At 43.8% G+C, this 21,719-nt stretch overlaps 1 protein-coding gene across 3 annotated transcripts in view; it reads right to left on the reverse strand.

Moving 5' to 3' along the window:
* Positions 1 to 4,065: 4,065 nt before the first annotated feature.
* The window catches only part of LOC124272918 (probable inactive tRNA-specific adenosine deaminase-like protein 3), a 33,918-nt gene continuing 16,264 nt past the window's right edge, over positions 4,066 to 21,719 (reverse strand). Inside the window, exons 7-10 of one of the 3 annotated variants that reach the window (XR_006897493.1) lie at positions 15,031 to 15,187; positions 5,038 to 5,164; positions 4,248 to 4,908; positions 4,066 to 4,077 (exon numbers count right to left, since the gene is read on the reverse strand). Coding sequence is in view for 2 of the 3 variants with exons in the window: in XM_046708163.1 (XP_046564119.1) it covers positions 4,731 to 4,908; positions 5,038 to 5,164; positions 15,031 to 15,187 (462 nt within the window). In the remaining variant the exon portion in view is untranslated. The other 2 variants (XM_046708164.1, XM_046708163.1) reach the window with 2 other exon arrangements.

Raw genomic sequence — 21,719 nt, forward strand, 5'->3', positions numbered from 1 at the left:
TATGAGTGTCCAGATACAGACACAAGAAACCACAGGCTTATGTTTCTTAAATAATTATAAAATATTTTGTGTGTGTGTGTGTGTGTGTGTGTGTGACAGCTTTAGTAGGCCGATGGGTAAACACATGTAGGTGTCACCCTATTATAAATGACTAGTTCATTCTGTTTATCAGTGATGTATTACCCTGCTATCCCACAACTGACTGTCTGTTGCTGGTAACTGAGTGACAAGATAGAAGTCTGTAGTTGGACTTTTCACCTGTTTGAAAATCAAATTGTTTTTATAGTATTATATTGATGTACACATTTCTTCTCCGGAGTATCAGGCCATTCTACTTTCACTACAGTAGTGCTAAACTACCACATTTCTCTATGAAACTGATCTATACCAGCCGTCCATCATTTTAAATAATGTGTGGGAGACCATGCGATTCCATTCTGGATCATATTTGATTCTAGTAAAGGTTGTGACATTGGTTTGAATGTCAAGGACTGGAATGTCCACGGAGACTGATGGCAGCTGCTTCTATGTCCCTGTTGGACACCTTGTACATTTATATGGTATCCAGTTTTACATGTTTTTTTTGTGTAATATTTGTGTCAATCTGCTCTTGATGCTGAAAATTGAATTTATTTTTATGATATATACAATAATTTTCTTATAAAAATGTGAAAGTTGTTGGTCAGTACATTTATTGTTTACTTTACATTTATCAAACTACCTTTCTTTAGATACACATGTTGTTATGTTTCCACTTTTAGAGATATATGTATTTATGAAATGTTGTTATGTTTACAGCAAGTACTGTGATAATGTATTCCCTGAATCTCAATAAATCCAATCTTCAACAAATTCCCATGCACTTTTATTTACATTTCATTTGACCTTGCTTTATGCAAGTCTCGAGATGTTGTTACTCATCATGTTACGTCATTAACCTCTACTACAATACTACCTAACATTTAGACATGACACAGTAATGCATGTAAGCATGCCTGTATAAGTGTTTCGTAGAGATAGAGAGTCAAGGCATCTCACAGTGATTGTATCACCCAATGTGTACTACTACTACTACTACTACTACTACTTCTGTGACTACTATAAGAGTTACCATCTTGTGCATCCCAGAATACTGCATCAAATAATGCAGAGACAGAAAATTAACTTTTGGGTAAATTTAATTCAGAATAAACATATGCAGATAAATGAAGAGTTGTATGGTCTTATGTTTAGCCTACATCTCTGTGATAGGTTGGATTGAATATCTGTAGTTGGCTGAAGATTCCTCTCAGACATAGATTTTTCGAGGCCTTCCTTTCCTAACAATTTCCTAAAGTATACCAACCACACTATCCCTGAAGCTAAAGGTGAGAGGTTGCTGGTCCTACTTATATATGATCCATGAGGCACCAATGTCTATCTTGAGTGTTTGGGGACATAGATACAGTCAAATAACAAACATATGTGCCTCCACAATGTGGTGTCCATTATGTGCTTCCTCTGGTCTATGGTAAGTACATGGGTCTGCCTTTGTCCATATGTCCATTGATAATAGATCAGGTGAGCCTTCTACATAATGATCTTGGAGGCATTCTCAAAAGTCATCAACTGATGTTTCAAGCCTGGCAAAGGCAAAGATCCACTTGGGATTGAGGATGGAGTGGTAATACTTAACAGTTATGAAGAAGAAAACCTCTTGTTAAGATTTTGACTTCGAATTTATTATTACAATATATCCTAAAAGATGACTTATATCATCAGTGTGACACATACAGTAAGATATCCTGAATCACAAGTGTGACCTATGCTGTTCTGTGTCATCTGTGACACAAACTGTAAGATGTCCTGTGTCATCTGTGTCTGTGACACATGCTGTATGATGTAACATGTCACCCATGTTGGTGTTACTTGTGACACATGCTGTAGGATGTAACATGTCACCCATGTTGGTCTAACTTGTGACTCATGCTGTAGGATGTAACATGTCACCCCCATGTTGGCCTAACCTGTGACACATGCTGTAGGATGTAACATGTCACCCATGTTGGTCTAACTTGTGACTCATGCTGTAGGATGTAACATGTCACCCATGTTGGTGTTACTTGTGACTCATGCTGTAGGATGTAACATGTCACCCATGTTGGCCTAATCTGTGACACATGCTGTAGGATGTAACATGTCACCCATGTTGGTGTTACTTGTGACACATGCTGTAGGATGTAACATGTCACCCATGTTGGTCTAACTTGTGACTCATGCTGTAGGATGTAACATGTCACCCCCATGTTGGCCTAACCTGTGACACATGCTGTAGGATGTAACATGTCACCCATGTTGGCCTAACCTGTGACACATGCTGTAGGATGTAACATGTCACCCATGTTGGCCTAACCTGTGACTCATGCTGTAGGATGTAACATGTCACCCATGTTGGCCTCACCTGTGACACATGCTGTAGGATGTAACATGTCACCCATGTTGGTCTAACTTGTGACTCATGCTGTAGGATGTAACATGTCACCCATGTTGGTCTAACTTGTGACACATGCTGTAGGATGTAACTTGTCACCCATGTTGGCCTAACCTGTGACACATGCTGTAGGATGTAACATGTCACCCATGTTGGCCTAACCTGTGACACATGCTATAGGATGTAACATGTCACCCATGTTGGACTAACCTGTGACTCATGCTCTAGGATGTAACATGTCACCCATGTTGGCCTAACCTGTGACTCATGCTGTAGGATGTAACATGTCACCCATGTTGGCCTAACTTGTGACTCATGCTGTAGGATGTAACATGTCACCCATGTTGGTCTAACTTGTGACACATGCTGTAGGATGTAACATGTCACCCATGATTGGCCTAACCTGTGACACATGCTGTAGGATGTAACTTGTCACCCGTGTTGGCCTAACCTGTGACACATGCTGTAGGATGTAACATGTCACCCATGTTGGCCTAACCTGTGACACATGCTATAGGATGTAACATGTCACCCATGTTGGACTAACCTGTGACTCATGCTCTAGGATGTAACATGTCACCCATGTTGGCCTAACCTGTGACTCTTGCTCTAGGATGTAACATGTCACCCATGTTGGTCTAACTTGTGACTCATGCTGTAGGATGTAACATGTCACCCATGTTGGTGTTACTTGTGACTCATGCTGTAAGATGTAACATGTCACCCATGTTGGTTTAACTTGTGACTCATGCTGTAGGATGTAACATGTCACCCATGTTGGCCTAACCTGTGACACATGCTGTAGGATGTAACATGTCACCCATGTTGGTCTAACTTGTGACTCATGCTGTAGGATGTAACATGTCACCCCCATGTTGGCCTAACCTGTGACACATGCTGTAGGATGTAACATGTCACCCATGTTGGTCTAACTTGTGACTCATGCTGTAGGATGTAACATGTCACCCATGTTGGTGTTACTTGTGACTCATGCTGTAGGATGTAACATGTCACCCATGTTGGCCTAATCTGTGACACATGCTGTAGGATGTAACATGTCACCCATGTTGGTGTTACTTGTGACACATGCTGTAGGATGTAACATGTCACCCATGTTGGTCTAACTTGTGACTCATGCTGTAGGATGTAACATGTCACCCCCATGTTGGCCTAACCTGTGACACATGCTGTAGGATGTAACATGTCACCCATGTTGGCCTAACCTGTGACACATGCTGTAGGATGTAACATGTCACCCATGTTGGCCTAACCTGTGACTCATGCTGTAGGATGTAACATGTCACCCATGTTGGCCTCACCTGTGACACATGCTGTAGGATGTAACATGTCACCCATGTTGGTCTAACTTGCGACTCATGCTGTAGGATGTAACATGTCACCCATGTTGGTCTAACTTGTGACACATGCTGTAGGATGTAACTTGTCACCCGTGTTGGCCTAACCTGTGACACATGCTGTAGGATGTAACATGTCACCCATGTTGGCCTAACCTGTGACACATGCTATAGGATGTAACATGTCACCCATGTTGGACTAACCTGTGACTCATGCTCTAGGATGTAACATGTCACCCATGTTGGCCTAACCTGTGACTCATGCTGTAGGATGTAACATGTCACCCATGTTGGCCTAACTTGTGACTCATGCTGTAGGATGTAACATGTCACCCATGTTGGTCTAACTTGTGACACATGCTGTAGGATGTAACATGTCACCCGTATTGGCCTAACCTGTGACACATGCTGTAGGATGTAACTTGTCACCCGTGTTGGCCTAACCTGTGACACATGCTGTAGGATGTAACATGTCACCCATGTTGGCCTAACCTGTGACACATGCTATAGGATGTAACATGTCACCCATGTTGGACTAACCTGTGACTCATGCTCTAGGATGTAACATGTCACCCATGTTGGCCTAACCTGTGACTCTTGCTCTAGGATGTAACATGTCACCCATGTTGGTCTAACTTGTGACTCATGCTGTAGGATGTAACATGTCACCCATGTTGGTGTTACTTGTGACTCATGCTGTAAGATGTAACATGTCACCCATGTTGGTTTAACTTGTGACTCATGCTGTAGGATGTAACATGTCACCCATGTTGGCCTAACCTATGACACATGCTGTAGGATGTAACATGTCACCCATGTTGGCCTAACCTGTAACACATGCTCTAGGATGTAACATGTCACCCATGTTGGCCTAACCTGAGACATATGCTGTAGGATGTAACATGTCACCCATGTTGGTCTAGGTTGAGACACTGAGTTGGCAGTGCCCCTCTGAACACCTGATAATGATGGTTGAGTCCAGGTTGAACATGCAGCTTGTAGCGGGTACCAAGAGCTCCTTCTGGATGTGGACTGCTGTAGAAGACACGACCAATGCGGGAATGGACCAGAGACATAGCACACCTGCACAGGAAAACATACACTAAAATAACAGCAAAAAGAACAAGTTGTCTCTTTGAGAAAATGCGTTGTCGCAAATTCAAGTGACAGGGAAATGGTCATGAAGATAGAATCATACAGGTTTAGACTTACATTATACAGGGTTCACTGTTCACATATAGGTCATATCCTGTACACAGGTACGGTCCAACTTTGGTGCAGCCATCTCTTGAAGGTTGTGTGACAGTATCTGCTGTAGAGTGGTATTTCATATCACTGTCTGAAACAGATTATGTAACCAACAGTAAAAATGCAAACTATGCTGGACACTTAACAGCAGTTCCTGTCAGCATTGCTAGTCATATTTTCTGCATAGATACTGAGGTCAAATAAACTTACTAAATGTTGACAATGTTTTCACATCATCAGGAATGAATGGATTATTCGAACCTTTTGAAGTAATGTAGAAGTGAACATTGTTTGGAACAGGTTTCACCTTCATTGTTGGTCTAAAAACTTCTTTGCACACAATGTTCATATTTTTCGCACATGCTTTTGAGCGAATTTACGAACATTGTCCTCAATTTCAAAAGTCCAAATTTAAAATATTAGAAAAAATAGGAAATTATTTGCATACATGTATTTTTCTGTCAGCAGACCACCTGCTGTACATACCCTATATATCTCACCTCCAATGGTGTATATCCTGTATATCCCACCTCCCTGTCAGCACACCACCTGGTGTATGCACCCTGTATATGCCACCCCCTGGTCAGCAGATCACCTGGTGTATACACCCTGTATATCCCACCTCCCTGTCAGCACACCACCTGGTGTATACACCCTGTATATCCCACCTCCCTGTCCGCAGACCACCTGGTGTATACACCCTGTATATCCCACCTCCCTGTCCGCAGACCACCTGTGTATACACGCTGCATATCCCACCTCCCATGGTGTATACATCCTGTATATCCCACCTCCATGTCAGCAGACCACCTGGTGTATACATCCTGTATATACCACCTCCCTGTCAGCAGACCACCTGCTGTATACACCCTGTATATCCCACCTCCCTCTCCGCAGACCACCTGGTGCATACACCCTGTATATCTCACCTCCCTGTCCGCAGACCACCTGTGTATACACGCTGCTTATCCCACCTCCCATGGAGTATACATCCTGTATATCCCACCTCCCTGTCAGCAGACCACATGGTGTATACACCCTGTATATCCCACCTCCCTGTCAGCAGATCACCTGATGTATACACGCTGCATATCCCACCTCCCATGGTGTATACATCCTGTATATCCCACCTCCCTGTCAGCAGACTACCTGGTGTATACATCCTATATATCCCATCTCCCTGTCAACAGAGCACCTTGTGTACATACCCTGTATATCCCACCTCCCTGTCAGCAGAGCACCTGGTGTATACACCCTGTATATCCCACCTCCCTGTCAGCAGAGCACCTGGTGTACATTTCCTGTATATCCCACCTCCATGTCAGCAGACCACCTGGTGAACATACCCTGTATATCCCACCTCCCTGTCAGCAGACCACCTGCTGTACATACCCTGTATATCCCCCCTCCCTGTCCACAGAGCACCTTGTGTACGTACCCTGTATATTCCACCTCCCTGTCAGCACACCATCTGTTGTATACACCCTGTATATCCCACTTCCCTGTCAGCAGAGCACCTGTTGTATACACCCTGTATATCCCACTTCCCTGTCAGCAGAGCACCTGGTGTATACACCCTGTATATCCCACTTCCCTGTCAACAGAGCACCTGGTGTATACATGCTGTATATCCCACGTCCCTGTCAGCAGAGCACCTGTTGTATACACCCTGTATATCCCACTTCCCTGTCAGCAGAGCACCTGGTGTATACACCCTGTATATCCCACTTCCCTGTCAACAGAGCACCTTGTGTACATACCCTGTATATCCCACTTCCCTGTCAGCAGAGCACCTGGTGTATACACCCTGTATATCCCACTTCCCTGTCAACAGAGCACCTTGTGTACATACCCTGTATATCCCACCTCCCTGTCAGCAGAGCACCTGGTGTATACACCCTGTATATCCCACCTCCCTGTCAGCAGAGCACCTGCTGTACATACCCTGTATATCCCACCTCCCTGTCAACAGACCACCTGGTGTATACATGCTGTATATCCCACGTCCCTGTCAACAGAGCACCTGTTGTACATACCCTGTATATCCCACCTCCAATGGTGTATATCCTGTATATTCCACCTCCCTGTCAGCAGACCACCTGGTGTATACATCCTGTATATCCCACCTCCCTGTCCACAGAGCACCTTGTGTACATACCCTGTATATCCCACCTCCCTGTCAGCACACCACCTGTTGTATACACCCTGTATATCCCACTTCCCTGTCAGCAGAGCACCTGGTGTATACACCCTGTATATCCCACTTCCCTGTCAACAGAGCACCTTGTGTACATACCCTGTATATCCCACCTCCCTGTCAGCAGAGCACCTGGTGTATACACCCTGTATATCCCACCTCCCTGTCAGCAGAGCACCTGCTGTACATACCCTGTATATCCCACCTCCCTGTCAGCAGACCACCTGGTGTACTTACCCTGTATATCCCACCTCCCTGTCAACAGAGCACCTGGTGTACATACCCTGTATATCCCACCTCCCTGTCAGCACACCACCTGGTGTACATACCCTGTATATCCCACCTCCCTGTCAGCAGACCACCTGCTGTACATACCCTGTATATCCCACCTCCCTGTCCACAGAGCACCTTGTGTACATACCCTGTATATCCCACCTCCCTGTCAGCAGAGCACCTGGTGTATACACCCTGTATATCCCACCTCCCTGTCAGCAGAGCACCTGCTGTACTACACTGTATATCCCACCTCCCTGTCAACAGACCACCTGGTGTATACATGCTGTATATCCCACGTCCCTGTCAACAGAGCACCTGTTGTACATACCCTGTATATCCCACCTCCAATGGTGTATATCCTGTATATTCCACCTCCCTGTCAGCAGACCACCTGGTGTATACATCCCGTATATCCCATCTCCCTGTCCACAGAGCACCTTGTGTACATACCCTGTATATCCCACCTCCCTGTCAGCACACCACCTGTTGTATACACCCTGTATATCCCACTTCCCTGTCAGCAGAGCACCTGGTGTATACACCCTGTATATCCCACTTCCCTGTCAACAGAGCACCTTGTGTACATACCCTGTATATCCCACCTCCCTGTCAGCAGAGCACCTGGTGTATACACCCCTGTATATCCCACCTCCCCTGTCAGCAGAGCACCTGCTGTACATACCCTGTATATCCCACCTCCCTGTCAGTAGACCACCTGGTGTACTTACCCTGTATATCCCACCTCCCTGTCAACAGAGCACCTGGTGTACATACCCTGTATATCCCACCTCCCTGTCAGCAGACCACCTGGTGTACATACCCTGTATATCCCACCTCCCTGTCAGCAGACCACCTGGTGTACATACCCTGTATATCCCACCTCCCTGTCCACAGAGCACCTTGTGTACATACCCTGTATATCCCACCTCCTGTCAGCACACCACCTGTTGTATACACACCCTGTATATCCCACTTCCCTGTCAGCAGAGCACCTGGTGTATACACCCTGTATATCCCACTTCCTGTCAACAGAGCACCTTGTGTACATACCCTGTATATCCCACCTCCCTGTCAGCAGAGCACCTGATGTATACATCCTGTATATCCCACCTCCCTGTCCACAGAGCACCTTGTGTACATACCCTGTATATCCCACCTCCCTGTCAGCACACCACCTGTTGTATACACCCTGTATATCCCACTTCCCTGTCAGCAGAGCACCTGGTGTATACACCCTGTATGTCCCACTACCCTGTCAACAGAGCACCTTTTGTGTACATATGTATACCTGTGTATATCCCACCTCCCTGTCAGCAGAGCACCTGTACATACCCTGTATATCCCACCTCCTTGTCAGCAGAGCACCCTGGTGTACATACACCCTGTATATCCCACCTCCCTGTCAACAGAGCACCACACCCTGTGTACCCATTCCAATGGTGTATATCCTATATTCCACCTCCCTGTCAGCAGACCACCTGCATACATCCTGTATATCCCACTTCCTGTCCACACACCTGTGTACATACTTCCCACTGTCAGCAGAGCACCTGGTGTATACACCCTGTATATCCCACTTCCCTGTCAACAGAGCACCTTGTGTACATACCCTGTATATCCCACCTCCCTGTCAGCAGAGCACCTGATGTATACATCCTGTATACCTCCCCACCTCCCTGTCCACAGAGCACCTTGTGTACATACCTCTGTATATCCTGACCTCCCTGTCAGCACACCACCTGTTGTATACACCCTGTATATCCCACTTCCCTGTCAGCAGAGCACCTGGTGTATACACCCCTGTATATCCCACTTCCCTGTCAACAGAGCACCTTGTGTACATACCCTGTATATCCCACCTCCCTGTCAGCAGAGCACCTGGTGTATACACCCTGTATATCCCACCTCCCTGTCAGCAGAGCACCTGCTGTACATACCCTGTATATCCCACCTCTCCCTGTCAGCAGACCACCTGGTGTACTACATCCTGTATATCCCACCTCCCTGTCAACAGAGCACCTGGTGTACATACCCTGTATATCCCACCTCCCTGTCAGCACACCACCTGGTGTACATACCCTGTATATCCCACCTCCCTGTCAGCAGATCCACCTGTGTACATACATATCCCACTTCCTGTCCACAGAGCACCTTGTGTACATACTCTGTATATCCCACCTCCCTGTCAGCAGAGCACCTGGTGTATACACCCTGTATATCCCACTTCCTGTCAGCAGAGCACCTGCTGTAATGCATTCTGTATATCCCCTGTCAACAGACCACCTGGTGTATACATGCTGTATATCCCACTTCCCCTGTCAACAGAGCACCTGCTGTACATACCCTGTATATCCCACCTCCAATGGTGTATATCCTGTATATTCCACCTCCCTGTCAGCAGACCACCTGGTGTATACATCCTGTATATCCCACCTCCCTGTCCACAGAGCACCTTGTGTACATACCCTGTATATCCCACCTCCCTGTCAGCACACCACCTGTTGTATACACCCTGTATATCCCACTTCCCTGTCAGCAGAGCACCTGGTGTATACACCCTGTATATCCCACTTCCCTGTCAACAGAGCACCTTGTGTACATACCCTGTATATCCCACCTCCCTGTCAGCAGAGCACCTGGTGTATACACCCTGTATATCCCACCTCCCTGTCAGCAGAGCACCTGCTGTACATACCCTGTATATCCCACCTCCCTGTCAGTAGACCACCTGGTGTAGTTACCCTGTATATCCCACCTCCCTGTCAACAGAGCACCTGGTGTACATACCCTGTATATCCCACCTCCCTGTCAGCAGACCACCTGGTGTACATACCCTGTATATCCCACCTCCCTGTCAGCAGACCACCTGGTGTACATACCCTGTATATCCCACCTCCCTGTCCACAGAGCACCTTGTGTACATACCCTGTATATCCCACCTCCCTGTCAGCACACCACCTGTTGTATACACCCTGTATATCCCACTTCCCTGTCAGCAGAGCACCTGGTGTATACACCCTGTATATCCCACTTCCCTGTCAACAGAGCACCTTGTGTACATACCCTGTATATCCCACCTCCCTGTCAGCAGAGCACCTGATGTATACATCCTGTATATCCCACCTCCCTGTCCACAGAGCACCTTGTGTACATACCCTGTATATCCGACCTCCCTGTCAGCACACCACCTGTTGTATACACCCTGTATATCCCACTTCCCTGTCAGCAGAGCACCTGGTGTATACACCCTGTATGTCCCACTTCCCTGTCAACAGAGCACCTTGTGTACATACCCTGTATATCCCACCTCCCTGTCAGCAGAGCACCTGGTGTATACACCCTGTATATCCCACCTCCCTGTCAGCAGAGCACCTGCTGTACATACCCTGTATATCCCACCTCCCTGTCAACAGACCACCTGGTGTATACATGCTGTATATCCCACGTCCCTGTCAACAGAGCACCTGTTGTACATACCCTGTATATCCCACCCAATGGTGTATATCCTGTATATTCCACCTCCTGTCAGCAGACCACCTGGTGTATACATCCTGTATATCCCACCTCCCTGTCCATTGTGTACATACCCTGTATATCCCACCTCCCTGTCAGCAGAGCACCTGTTGTATACACCCTGTATATCCCACTTCCCTGTCAGCAGAGCACCTGGTGTATACACCCTGTATATCCCACTTCCCTGTCAACAGAGCACCTTGTGTACATACCCTGTATATCCCACCTCCCTGTCAGCAGAGCACCTGGTGTATACACCATCTATATATCCAACCTCCCTGTCAGCAGAGCACCTGCTGTACATACCCTGTATATCCCACCTCCCTGTCCACAGAGCACCTTGTGTACATACCCTGTATATCCAACGTCCCTGTCAACAGAGCACCTGCTGTACATACCCTGTATATCCCACCTCCCTGTCAGCAGAGCACCTGGTGTACGTACCCTGTATATCCCACCTCCCTGTCAACAGACCACCTGGTGTATACATCCTGTATATCCCACCTCCCTGTCAGCAGAGCACCTGGTGTACATACCCTGTATATCCCACCTCCCTGTCAGCAGACCACCTGGTGTACATACCCTGTATATCCCACCTCCCTGTCCACAGAGCACCTTGTGTACATACCCTGTATATCCCACCTCCCTGTCAGCACACCACCTGTTGTATACACCCTGTATATCCCACTTCCCTGTCAGCAGAGCACCTAGTGTATACACCCTGTATATCCCACTTCCCTGTCAACAGAGCACCTTGTGTACATACCCTGTATATCCCACCTCCCTGTCAGCAGAGCACCTGGTGTATACATCCTGTATATCCCACCTCCCTGTCCACAGAGCACCTTGTGTACATACCCTGTATATCCCACCTCCCTGTCAGCAGAGCACCTGGTGTATACACCCTGTATATCCCACCTCCCTGTAAGCAGAGCACCTGCTGTACATACCCTGTATATCCCACCTCCCTGTCAACAGACCACCTGGTGTATACATCATGTATATCCAACGTCAATGTCAACAGAGCACCTGCTGTACATACCCTGTACATCCCACCTCCCTGTCAGCAGAGCACCTGGTGTACATACCCTGTATATCCCACCTCCCTGTCAGAAGAGCACCTGGTGTACATACCATGTATATCCCACCTCCCTGTCAGCAGAGCACCTGGTGTACATACCCTGTATATCCCACCTCCCTGTCAGCAGAGCACTTGCTGTACATACCCTGTATATCCCACCTCCCTGTCAGCAGAGCACCTGGTGTACATACCATGTATATCGCACCTCCCTGTCAACAGAGCACCTGGTGTACATACCCTGTATATCCCACCTCCCTGTCAGCACACCACCTGTTGTATACACCCTGTATATCCCACTTCCCTGTCAGCAGAGCACCTGGTGTATACACCCTGTATATCCCACTTCCCTGTCAACAGAGCACCTTGTGTACATACCCTGTATATCCCACCTCCCTGTCAGCAGAGCACCTGGTGTATACATCCTGTATATCCCACCTCCCTGTCCACAGAGCACCTTGTGTACATACCCTGTATATCCCACCTCCCTGTCAGCACACCACCTGTTGTATACACCCTGTATATCCCACTTCCCTGTCAGCAGAGCACCTGGTGTATACACCCTGTATATCCCACTTCCCTGTCAACAGAGCACCTTGTGTACATACCCTGTATATCCCACCTCCCTGTCAGCAGAGCACCTGGTGTATACACCCTGTATATCCCACCTCCCTGTCAGCAGAGCACCTGCTGTACATACCCTGTATATCCCACCTCCCTGTCAACAGACCACCTGGTGTATACATGCTGTATATCCCACGTCCCTGTCAACAGAGCACCTGTTGTACATACCCTGTATATCCCACCTCCAATGGTGTATATCCTGTATATTCCACCTCCCTGTCAGCAGACCACCTGGTGTATACATCCTGTATATCCCACCTCCCTGTCCACAGAGCACCTTGTGTACATACCCTGTATATCCCACCTCCCTGTCAGCACACCACCTGTTGTATACACCCTGTATATCCCACTTCCCTGTCAGCAGAGCACCTGGTGTATACACCCTGTATATCCCACTTCCCTGTCAACAGAGCACCTTGTGTACATACCCTGTATATCCCACCTCCCTGTCAGCAGAGCACCTGGTGTATACTGACTGACTGACTGAGTTTAGTTTTACGCCGCTTTTAGCAATATTCCAGCAATATCACGGCGGGGGACACCAGAAATGGGCTTAACACATTGTGCCCATGTGGGGAATCGAACCCGGGTCTTCGACGTGACGAGCCAACGCTTTAACCACTAGGCTACCCCACCGCCCCACCCTGGTGTATACACCATCTATATATCCAACCTCCCTGTCAGCAGAGCACCTGCTGTACATACCCTGTATATCCCACCTCCCTGTCAACAGACCACCTGGTGTATACATCATGTATATCCAACGTCCCTGTCAACAGAGCACCAGCTGTACATACCCTGTATATCCCACCTCCCTGTTAGCACACCACCTTTTGTGTACACCATGTATATCCCACTTTCCTGTCAGCAGAGCACCTGTTGTATACACCCTGTATATCCCACCTCCCTGTCAGCAGAGCACCTGGTGTACATACCCTGTATATCCCACCTCCCTGTCAACAGAGCACCTGGTGTACATACCCTGTATATCCCACCTCCCTGTCCACAGAGTACCTTGTGTACATACCCTGTATATCCCACCTCCCTGTTAGCACACCACCTTTTGTATACACCCTGTATATCCCACTTCCCTGTCAGCAGAGCACCTGTTGTATACACCCTGTATATCCCACTTCCCTGTCAGTAGAGCACCTTGTGTACATACCCTGTATATCCCACCTCCCTGTCAGCAGAGCACCTGGTATATACATCCTGTATATCCCACCTCCCTGTCCACAGAGCACCTTGTGTACATACCCTGTATATCCCACCTCCCTGTCAGCAGAGCACCTGGTGTATACATCCTGTATATCCCACCTCCCTGTCCACAGAGCACCTTGTGTACATACCCTGTATATCCCACCTCCCTGTCAGCAGAGCACCTGTTGTATACACCCTGTATATCCCACTTCCCTGTCAGCAGAGCACCTGGTGTATACATCCTGTATATCCCATGTCCCTGTCAGCAGAGCACCTGGTGTACATACCCTGTATATCCCACCTCCCTGTCAGCAGACCACCTGGTGTACATACCCTGTATATCCCACCTCCCTGTCCACAGAGCACCTTGTGTACATACCCTGTATATCCCACCTCCCTGTCCACAGAGCACCTTGTGTACATACCCTGTATATCCCACCTCCCTGTCAGCACACCACCTGTTGTATACACCCTGTATATCCCACTTCCCTGTCAGCAGACCACCTGGTGTATACACCCTGTATATCCCACTTCCCTGTCAACAGAGCACCTGGTGTACATACCATGTATATCCCACCTCCCTGTCAGCAGAGCACCTGGTGTACATACCCTGTATATCCCACCTCCCTGTAAGCAGACCACCTGCTGTACATACCATGTATATCCCACCTCCCTGTCAGCACACCACCTTTTGTACATACCCTGTATATCCCATCTCCCTGTCAGCAGACCACCTGCTGTACATACCCTGTATATCCCACCTCCCTGTAAGCAGACCACCTGCTGTACATACCATGTATATCCCACCTCCCTGTCAGCACACCACCTTTTGTACATACCCTGTATATCCCATCTCCCTGTCAGCAGACCACCTGCTGTACATACCCTGTATATCCCACCTCCCTGTCAGCAGAACACCTGCTGTACATACCATGTATATCCCACCTCCCTGTCAGCACACCACCTTGTGTACATACCCTGTATATCCCACCTCCCTGTCAGCACACCACCTGGTGTATACACCCTGTATATCCCACCTCCCTGTCAGCACACCACCTGCTGTACATACCCTGTATATCCCACATTCCACCTCCCTGTCCGTAGGCAACCAGGTCCACAGCAACCATGACAGCATGTTGGAGTGGATTGTGTCCTTGTCTCAGGTCATGTGCCAAAGCAAGGACAGTGTCGGTGGATGGATCCACCACTACAGCTCCTATAGCAACCTTAGAAAAACAGAATTTATTATTTAACCCATTTTAAACAATGAAAATCATAACATGTAAAAAAAATATACCTGGAGCAAGTAACCGCACCGCCCCATCCCCTTACCTGTAGGTCTAACTGGCCCTTCTCCCTGTCCCCTAGATACAGGCCTAGGGGTGAAACGGTATACCGCGGTATATGCAATCCAATAAAGATGATTTTTCCTTATCCTGACTCATGATCTTTTGCTTATCTCCCTTTCCTCTTCAAATGGTAGTGGAACACTTGAATACCTTGTAGTTCCCGAAGCGGACGTATAAACACACTCACCCACGAGTTACCTCCCTTTGCCCTTTCCCGCGCAAACCAGTCAGGTGACCTTCCTTACTTCTCACTCTCTCCCTTTTCGCCCAAGCTTGGGCGAGCACTGGAGTCCCGTATACGGCATTATATCCTTTTATATTAGGTCCTATTCTTCAAAATTACGATGTATATGGATTTGACTATAACTACTATGTAGTATTTGTAAAATGGTTGTAGAAATTAATTACATTTGAGTTGTGTTTTCATGGTCATGTAACTTTGTTTACATTTCATGAAATCTTGCAGTTTTTGCAGGCACAGGTTATCCGTGGCTGATCCTCACCCCCAGTGTCCTTCATGCATAAATCAATGTTCCTCCAACTTGCGCTGTACTTATTGTATTGATTTATCAAATCTTCAATTTAATCGATATTTGTCTGATATTTATAGACGTGCCATGGATCGTGTGAGGAAGTCATCTCAAGTCACGATTGATAAAACTGCAGATCAGCCTTCAAACCGTATGTTTTTTTTTTTGTTTTTTTTTTTGAGTTTTTTTAATTTTTTATTCCACTTTTTTTGTTGTACAGCAAATCATACATGTCATACATAATATGTCATTTAACACATACTTCATTGAAAACAAACTGTTTATGGCAGCACGAGCATTTTCATCTATCGAGAAGCCGTTTCATCAAAGGACTAATTGGATAAAATGGTTCAAACAACCTGCTTATGGTAACTGGACCAATGCTATACATCGAGAAACAAAGTTTCAGCAAAAAGAGTAATTAAATAAAGTGGTTCAAACATACCACTTATGGCGGCTGAACCAATGTCATACATCGATAACAAAGTTTCGTTGAAAAGGGTAATTGAATAAAATTGGTATAACCAATGTCATACATCGATACACAAAGATTCATTGAAAAGGGTAATTAAATGGAGTAGTTAAGGAACATACTACGTATGGCAACTAGACCATACATCGAGAAACCAGGTTTCATCGAAAAGGGTAATTGAATAGAGTGGTTAAGAAACAAACTGCTTTATGGCAACTGGACCGTACATCAATAAACAAGTTTCATTGATAGTAGTAATTGAATAAAGTTGTTCAAAACATACCACTTATAGCAGATGGACTAATGTCATACAACCATAAACAAAGTTTCATCGAAAAAGGTAATTGAATAAAGTGGTTCAAACAACCAAGTTATGGCAACTGGATCAATATTGTGCATCGATAGAACGAAGTTTCATCGAAAAGAGTAGTTGAATATATTGGTCAAACAAACAACTTATGGCAACTGGACCAAAATTTAACAAATTTGTTGTAATCACAGTTAGAGTAAGCTATGGCTTTTGTTATGTTATAGTAACTTGTCAACTCCCTCTGGATCGAAGCAAAGGAAAGTGTTCCTCGCTTAACATAAACTTTGAAAATTGTGTTTTTATTACGAGACAGATTACGCTTAAAGGGTCATTTCTTTTAGAAGGAAAGCCCAACAAAATTGTTTCTTTAGTAAACTGTACATTAATTTCCGCCTTTACTGTTTACCCAGTTTTGGACTTCAATCCAGATTGAGTTGACAATTTCACAATTCCATAAAACATGACAGATATCTGCTATGAACTTGTGACAAGTTGTACAGATAGGAGAGTTTTGGTATCCAATCTTAAACAAATATTTTCCAACTGGAAGAATTCGGGTTAATAATTTTATATTGAAACCACCGTAATTGAACACTATCAGTTGATCGAAAATGGAATTTCATTAATATTCTTCCATTCCCTATCTGTATATTGTTTTACTAATTCTTTCTCCCATTGTTGATTGGCTGAAGTTTTCTGGAACTTGGATCCTAATAACACATTATAGTAATATTTTGAGCCCTTTTGGTATTCAGGAGCAAACGAATGTTAAATGGTAGTAATGGTGCTGTTAATGGTGTATTATCGTCATAATCAAGCTCGCTCAAATATTTATTCAAAGACTTTTTACCCCCGTGAAATGTTAAATAATTGGAGGAAATATTGTACTTATTTTTGAAATCTAGGTATGAAAGAGTTTGACCATCCTGATCTATCAAATCATTGATATATTTTACTCCGCTTCCTCCCATTGTTTAATAAATATGCATTTTTATCAATCTTAACATTATCATTATACCATATATACTGTGAGTACGCATCCTTTCGTGTTTTCTTATGCTTATTCAGGAATAGAGCCCAGGATGATAAAACATCTCGCCAGAAGGGGTTTCTTATGTTGTTAATGATATTATCTCTTATATAGATTGCATCCATTTCTAGAATATTACTTGGAATAGTATTTGATTCAGAAAAGAAATAATTGATGTATTGTGTTCGAGAAGGTAAATCGCCTAAGACATGAAATCTTTTGAGAAGCAATTACATCCCTTACAAATGGAGTATTGAACCCCCGTCCGAATATTGCATATTACCCTGTTCCTTTTAATCTTATCTGGTTTTTCGCTCCAAATAAATCGAAAGCATTTTGCTTGGAAATTTTGTATTACAGTTTCTGATGGTGTAGGAACGGTAGAAAATAAGAGATTAAGTTTTGGTAACAATAAGGATTTTAGCACTGTGTTACGTCCAAACGGCGCTAACGCTTCTACATTTCCACATTTTCATTAAATTTTCAATTTCTTTAAATTTTTCGTTGTAATTAGCATCTACCATATTCTCAAGATCAATATCAAATTTGATACCCAGTAACTTAAATGTTTCAGTCCAGTCCATTTTACAGTTCTTCAATAGTTTCATTCGGCTACGCTTTTTGGAACCGATCCAAATCAACTTTGTTTTATCAATGTTAATTTTAAACCAGAAAACGTGCAAAAAGGTTAATGTATTCACGACTGCTTGCAAGCACCTTTCAGTACCATCTAACATTAAGGAAGTATCATCTGCGAACTGCGCTAATAATTGTTCAATAGATCCAATCTTTAATCCTCTGATAGATTTATTTCTTTTAAGTAATCTGGTTAATATTTCAGTGCATACTATGAAAATATATGGAGAGATTGGGTCTCCTTGGCTTAACAACCTCGACTTAGTTTGAAGAAGGGACTAGCAAAACCATTTACTAATACACAAGATTCAGAATTTTTATAGAGCAGTTTTATCCATTTTCGAATGGAAGGGCCGAAATTAAAAAGCGAAAACGCTTTTGAATAAATCGCCAGTCTAAAGAATCGAAAGCCTTTTCGAAATCAATAAGCATTAACAAGCCTGGAATCTGATAGGTATCTACATATTCCATAACGTCATACACTTGTCTTGTAACCTCTCCCATATATCTACCCTTTTATGAAGCCTTTTTGTTCCTCACTGATAAATGTGGTTAAAGTTGGTTTTATTCTCTCTGCTATAGCTGCCGAGGCAAGTTTGTACACAATATTGAGTAATGAAATGGGTCTCCAGTTCTTTAGAAACTTTTTAGGTTTGCCTTCTTCGAATACAAGTGATGATACCCTGAACTTGTGTATCTGATAGAGCTCCGCTTCTGTAAGCATAATTTAGCGATTTTATAAGATACACATTTAAATCCCGCCAAAAGAATTTGAAGAATTCTGCAGTGAAACCATCAGGGCCCGGGCTTTTTTCATTTTTCATACGCTTCAAAGCACTAAGAACTTCACCGTATGTTAATTCGCCTTCTAATGTTTCTGCCACTTCATCACTAACCTTGTGGCTATTCGAAATAAATCTTCGAGATCTATTTGAGAAGTTTCCTTTTCACAGTAGAGATTTTGATCAAACGTTTTAGTCTCATTTAAAATGTCTGAAATATTAGAGATTATTTCTCCGGATTTTGTTTCAAGTTCAGCAATAGATTTATTTAAAAAATTCCTCGATTCCAACTTTAAGAAAAATTTTGTTGGCTTTTCACCTTTTTCTATCCATTTAGACTTTGCCCTTATAAAACTACCTTTTGCTTTTATTTCGCTAATTTCTTCTAATTCGGAGTTTATTTCATTTATATAATGCAGTAATTCTTCTTTTTCTTCAGTATTTGTCAATTCATCTAACTCTATTGTCATAATTGCGAGTTTTTCAGATAATTTCTTTTCATTTTTTTCTCTGTCCTTTTTTTTACTACACGAATATAGTATGGTTTTACCCCTGACCATACATAATATCATTTCCCATAAAAGTTGATCTGAAATTCCAAACCTTCGGGTTTTCGTATTCCTCACAAGTTTCTGTGTATTGTATTTTTACTAGTTTTACATATTCAGGATCATTTAATAAAGAGTTATTAAACTTCCAATAACTCTTACCTCGTTTGACCTCATTTGAGTGCAAACTTATCTCTACGAGAGAATGATCAGTTTTAAAACCTGGATCTATGCTGGTATATTCTACTGAAGAGAGGAGATTGTGAGAAACAAGGAAATAATCAAGACGTGATTGTTTTAAAGGGGTAGGCTGACGCCAGGTATACCTCCTTTCAGTTGAGTTATGTAGTCTCCAAGGGTCTTTCAAATCATATAACTCTATAATATCCTTTATTTTGGCTCTATTTTTAGGGTTATTTACATTTTTATAATTAAATTGATCAAGTATAGGATTTAAAGCACAGTTCCAATCTCCACAAAGAATAAAGAATTCCGAGAGTCAGATTCATTTAGAATGTTGATTATTTGTTCATAAAATTCAGGCGTATCTTCGTTTGGGCCGTATACATTTATAAGCAGATATGTCTTATTTTCAATTTCAATATCAATGGCTTTAAAATTTCCACGTTCTGCATCAGGATATTCTTTACTAACATAAAATTCAAAATTATTGTTGAAAAGAATTGCCGTTCCTCGCGTTTGATTTGAATGAGTTAAAATAACATTCCGAGTAACCCCATTGTTGTTTGATAAACTGCTCTTGTTGTTTTGTAAAATGAACATCTTGTAGACAATATATGGACGCTTTTTTTCTTTTTGAGGAATCTAAATACTTGTTTTCTCTTAAGACTATCGCCAATGCCTCTACAATTCATGGAAATAATTTTGACTCTTTCAAAACCCATTATTTATTATTCATGATTCGCAATTGATATGATATAAATAAGATGGTATAGGTTGAGATGCTGACATTTTGATGACTTCCAGAATTTGTGTATTTTTCACAAGTAACAAAACGTAGTGGAATTATAATTAATAAGAAACCAACAAATAGTAAAACATGCTTCATCGGAAGCTGTCGTTTAGTGGTCAACCCGCACCCGCAACAAATTCCAAAGTATAATTAGCGATTACTATGATGTTATAAAAATAGAAAAGGAGCCGTGCATTTTACATTACAGTACTTGAGCGCATAAATCAGGTTAATTTAGACTGAAAGTGACTCTTTGGAAAACAAATCTAACAAGTTTCATGTAGTAGCTTCGGTCCCGTGTGCAAGCACTGATAACCATGGTTTGCACGGGTGCTTGTGAACTCTTATATAACATTGCTTCAACGGGGATACTGAAATTGATTATTTGACCAACACAACGTATAAATGGCAGATAAAGAGATAACCAATGCACAAACCATTACTACTTAAAAAACAAGGAGGTGTAGCTGGTGTAAATGAAACGAAGGCACAATGTTCCCTTGTTTGTGCTATCTTGTTACACGGGGTCCAGATTAGTGTCAAATATCAATCATAACACGTCTGATAAAATGTGACTTGTCACTGTTAAGATGTCTAGTCAGTGATTAGATTACTAAAGGCTTACAAAATAAAATGGAATAATTGTGCATTACCTATGCAATGTCTAGGTGCATAAATTAGAAAGTCATGGCAGATCACGAGCACAACTAGACAATCTACCTGTCCCCAAAAAACGGATAATTTCTGTAAAGGAAACCAACGAAAATGCAATGTTCTTTTATCACTTGCGCCAGAAAGTGACGTTGTCTTATCAACGAGTTGGATTCAGATTAATGTCAAATAACATGACAAACATATCAGGTGTTCTGACAGAATGCCGCTCTTCACTGCTGGAGTGTTCAGTCACAGTGATTGGACTACTAAACACTTATGGAAGGTATATGAATTACTTGCGTGTGGCTTGCAGTGTTTAGATACTGAAAGTGATATTGTCACATTGACACACGAGATCCAAAGTAGTGTCAAATATCGATGACATGTTCGGTGTTCTGACAAGATGTCGCTATTCACTGCTGGAATGTTCAGTCGCAGTGCTTCGATTACTAAATACTTGTAAAAGATACATGG

Source organism: Haliotis rubra, unplaced genomic scaffold (genome assembly GCF_003918875.1).
Source record: "Haliotis rubra isolate DU_JTF1 unplaced genomic scaffold, ASM391887v1 Scf174, whole genome shotgun sequence".
In the NCBI taxonomy this organism is placed as follows: domain Eukaryota; kingdom Metazoa; phylum Mollusca; class Gastropoda; order Lepetellida; family Haliotidae; genus Haliotis; species Haliotis rubra.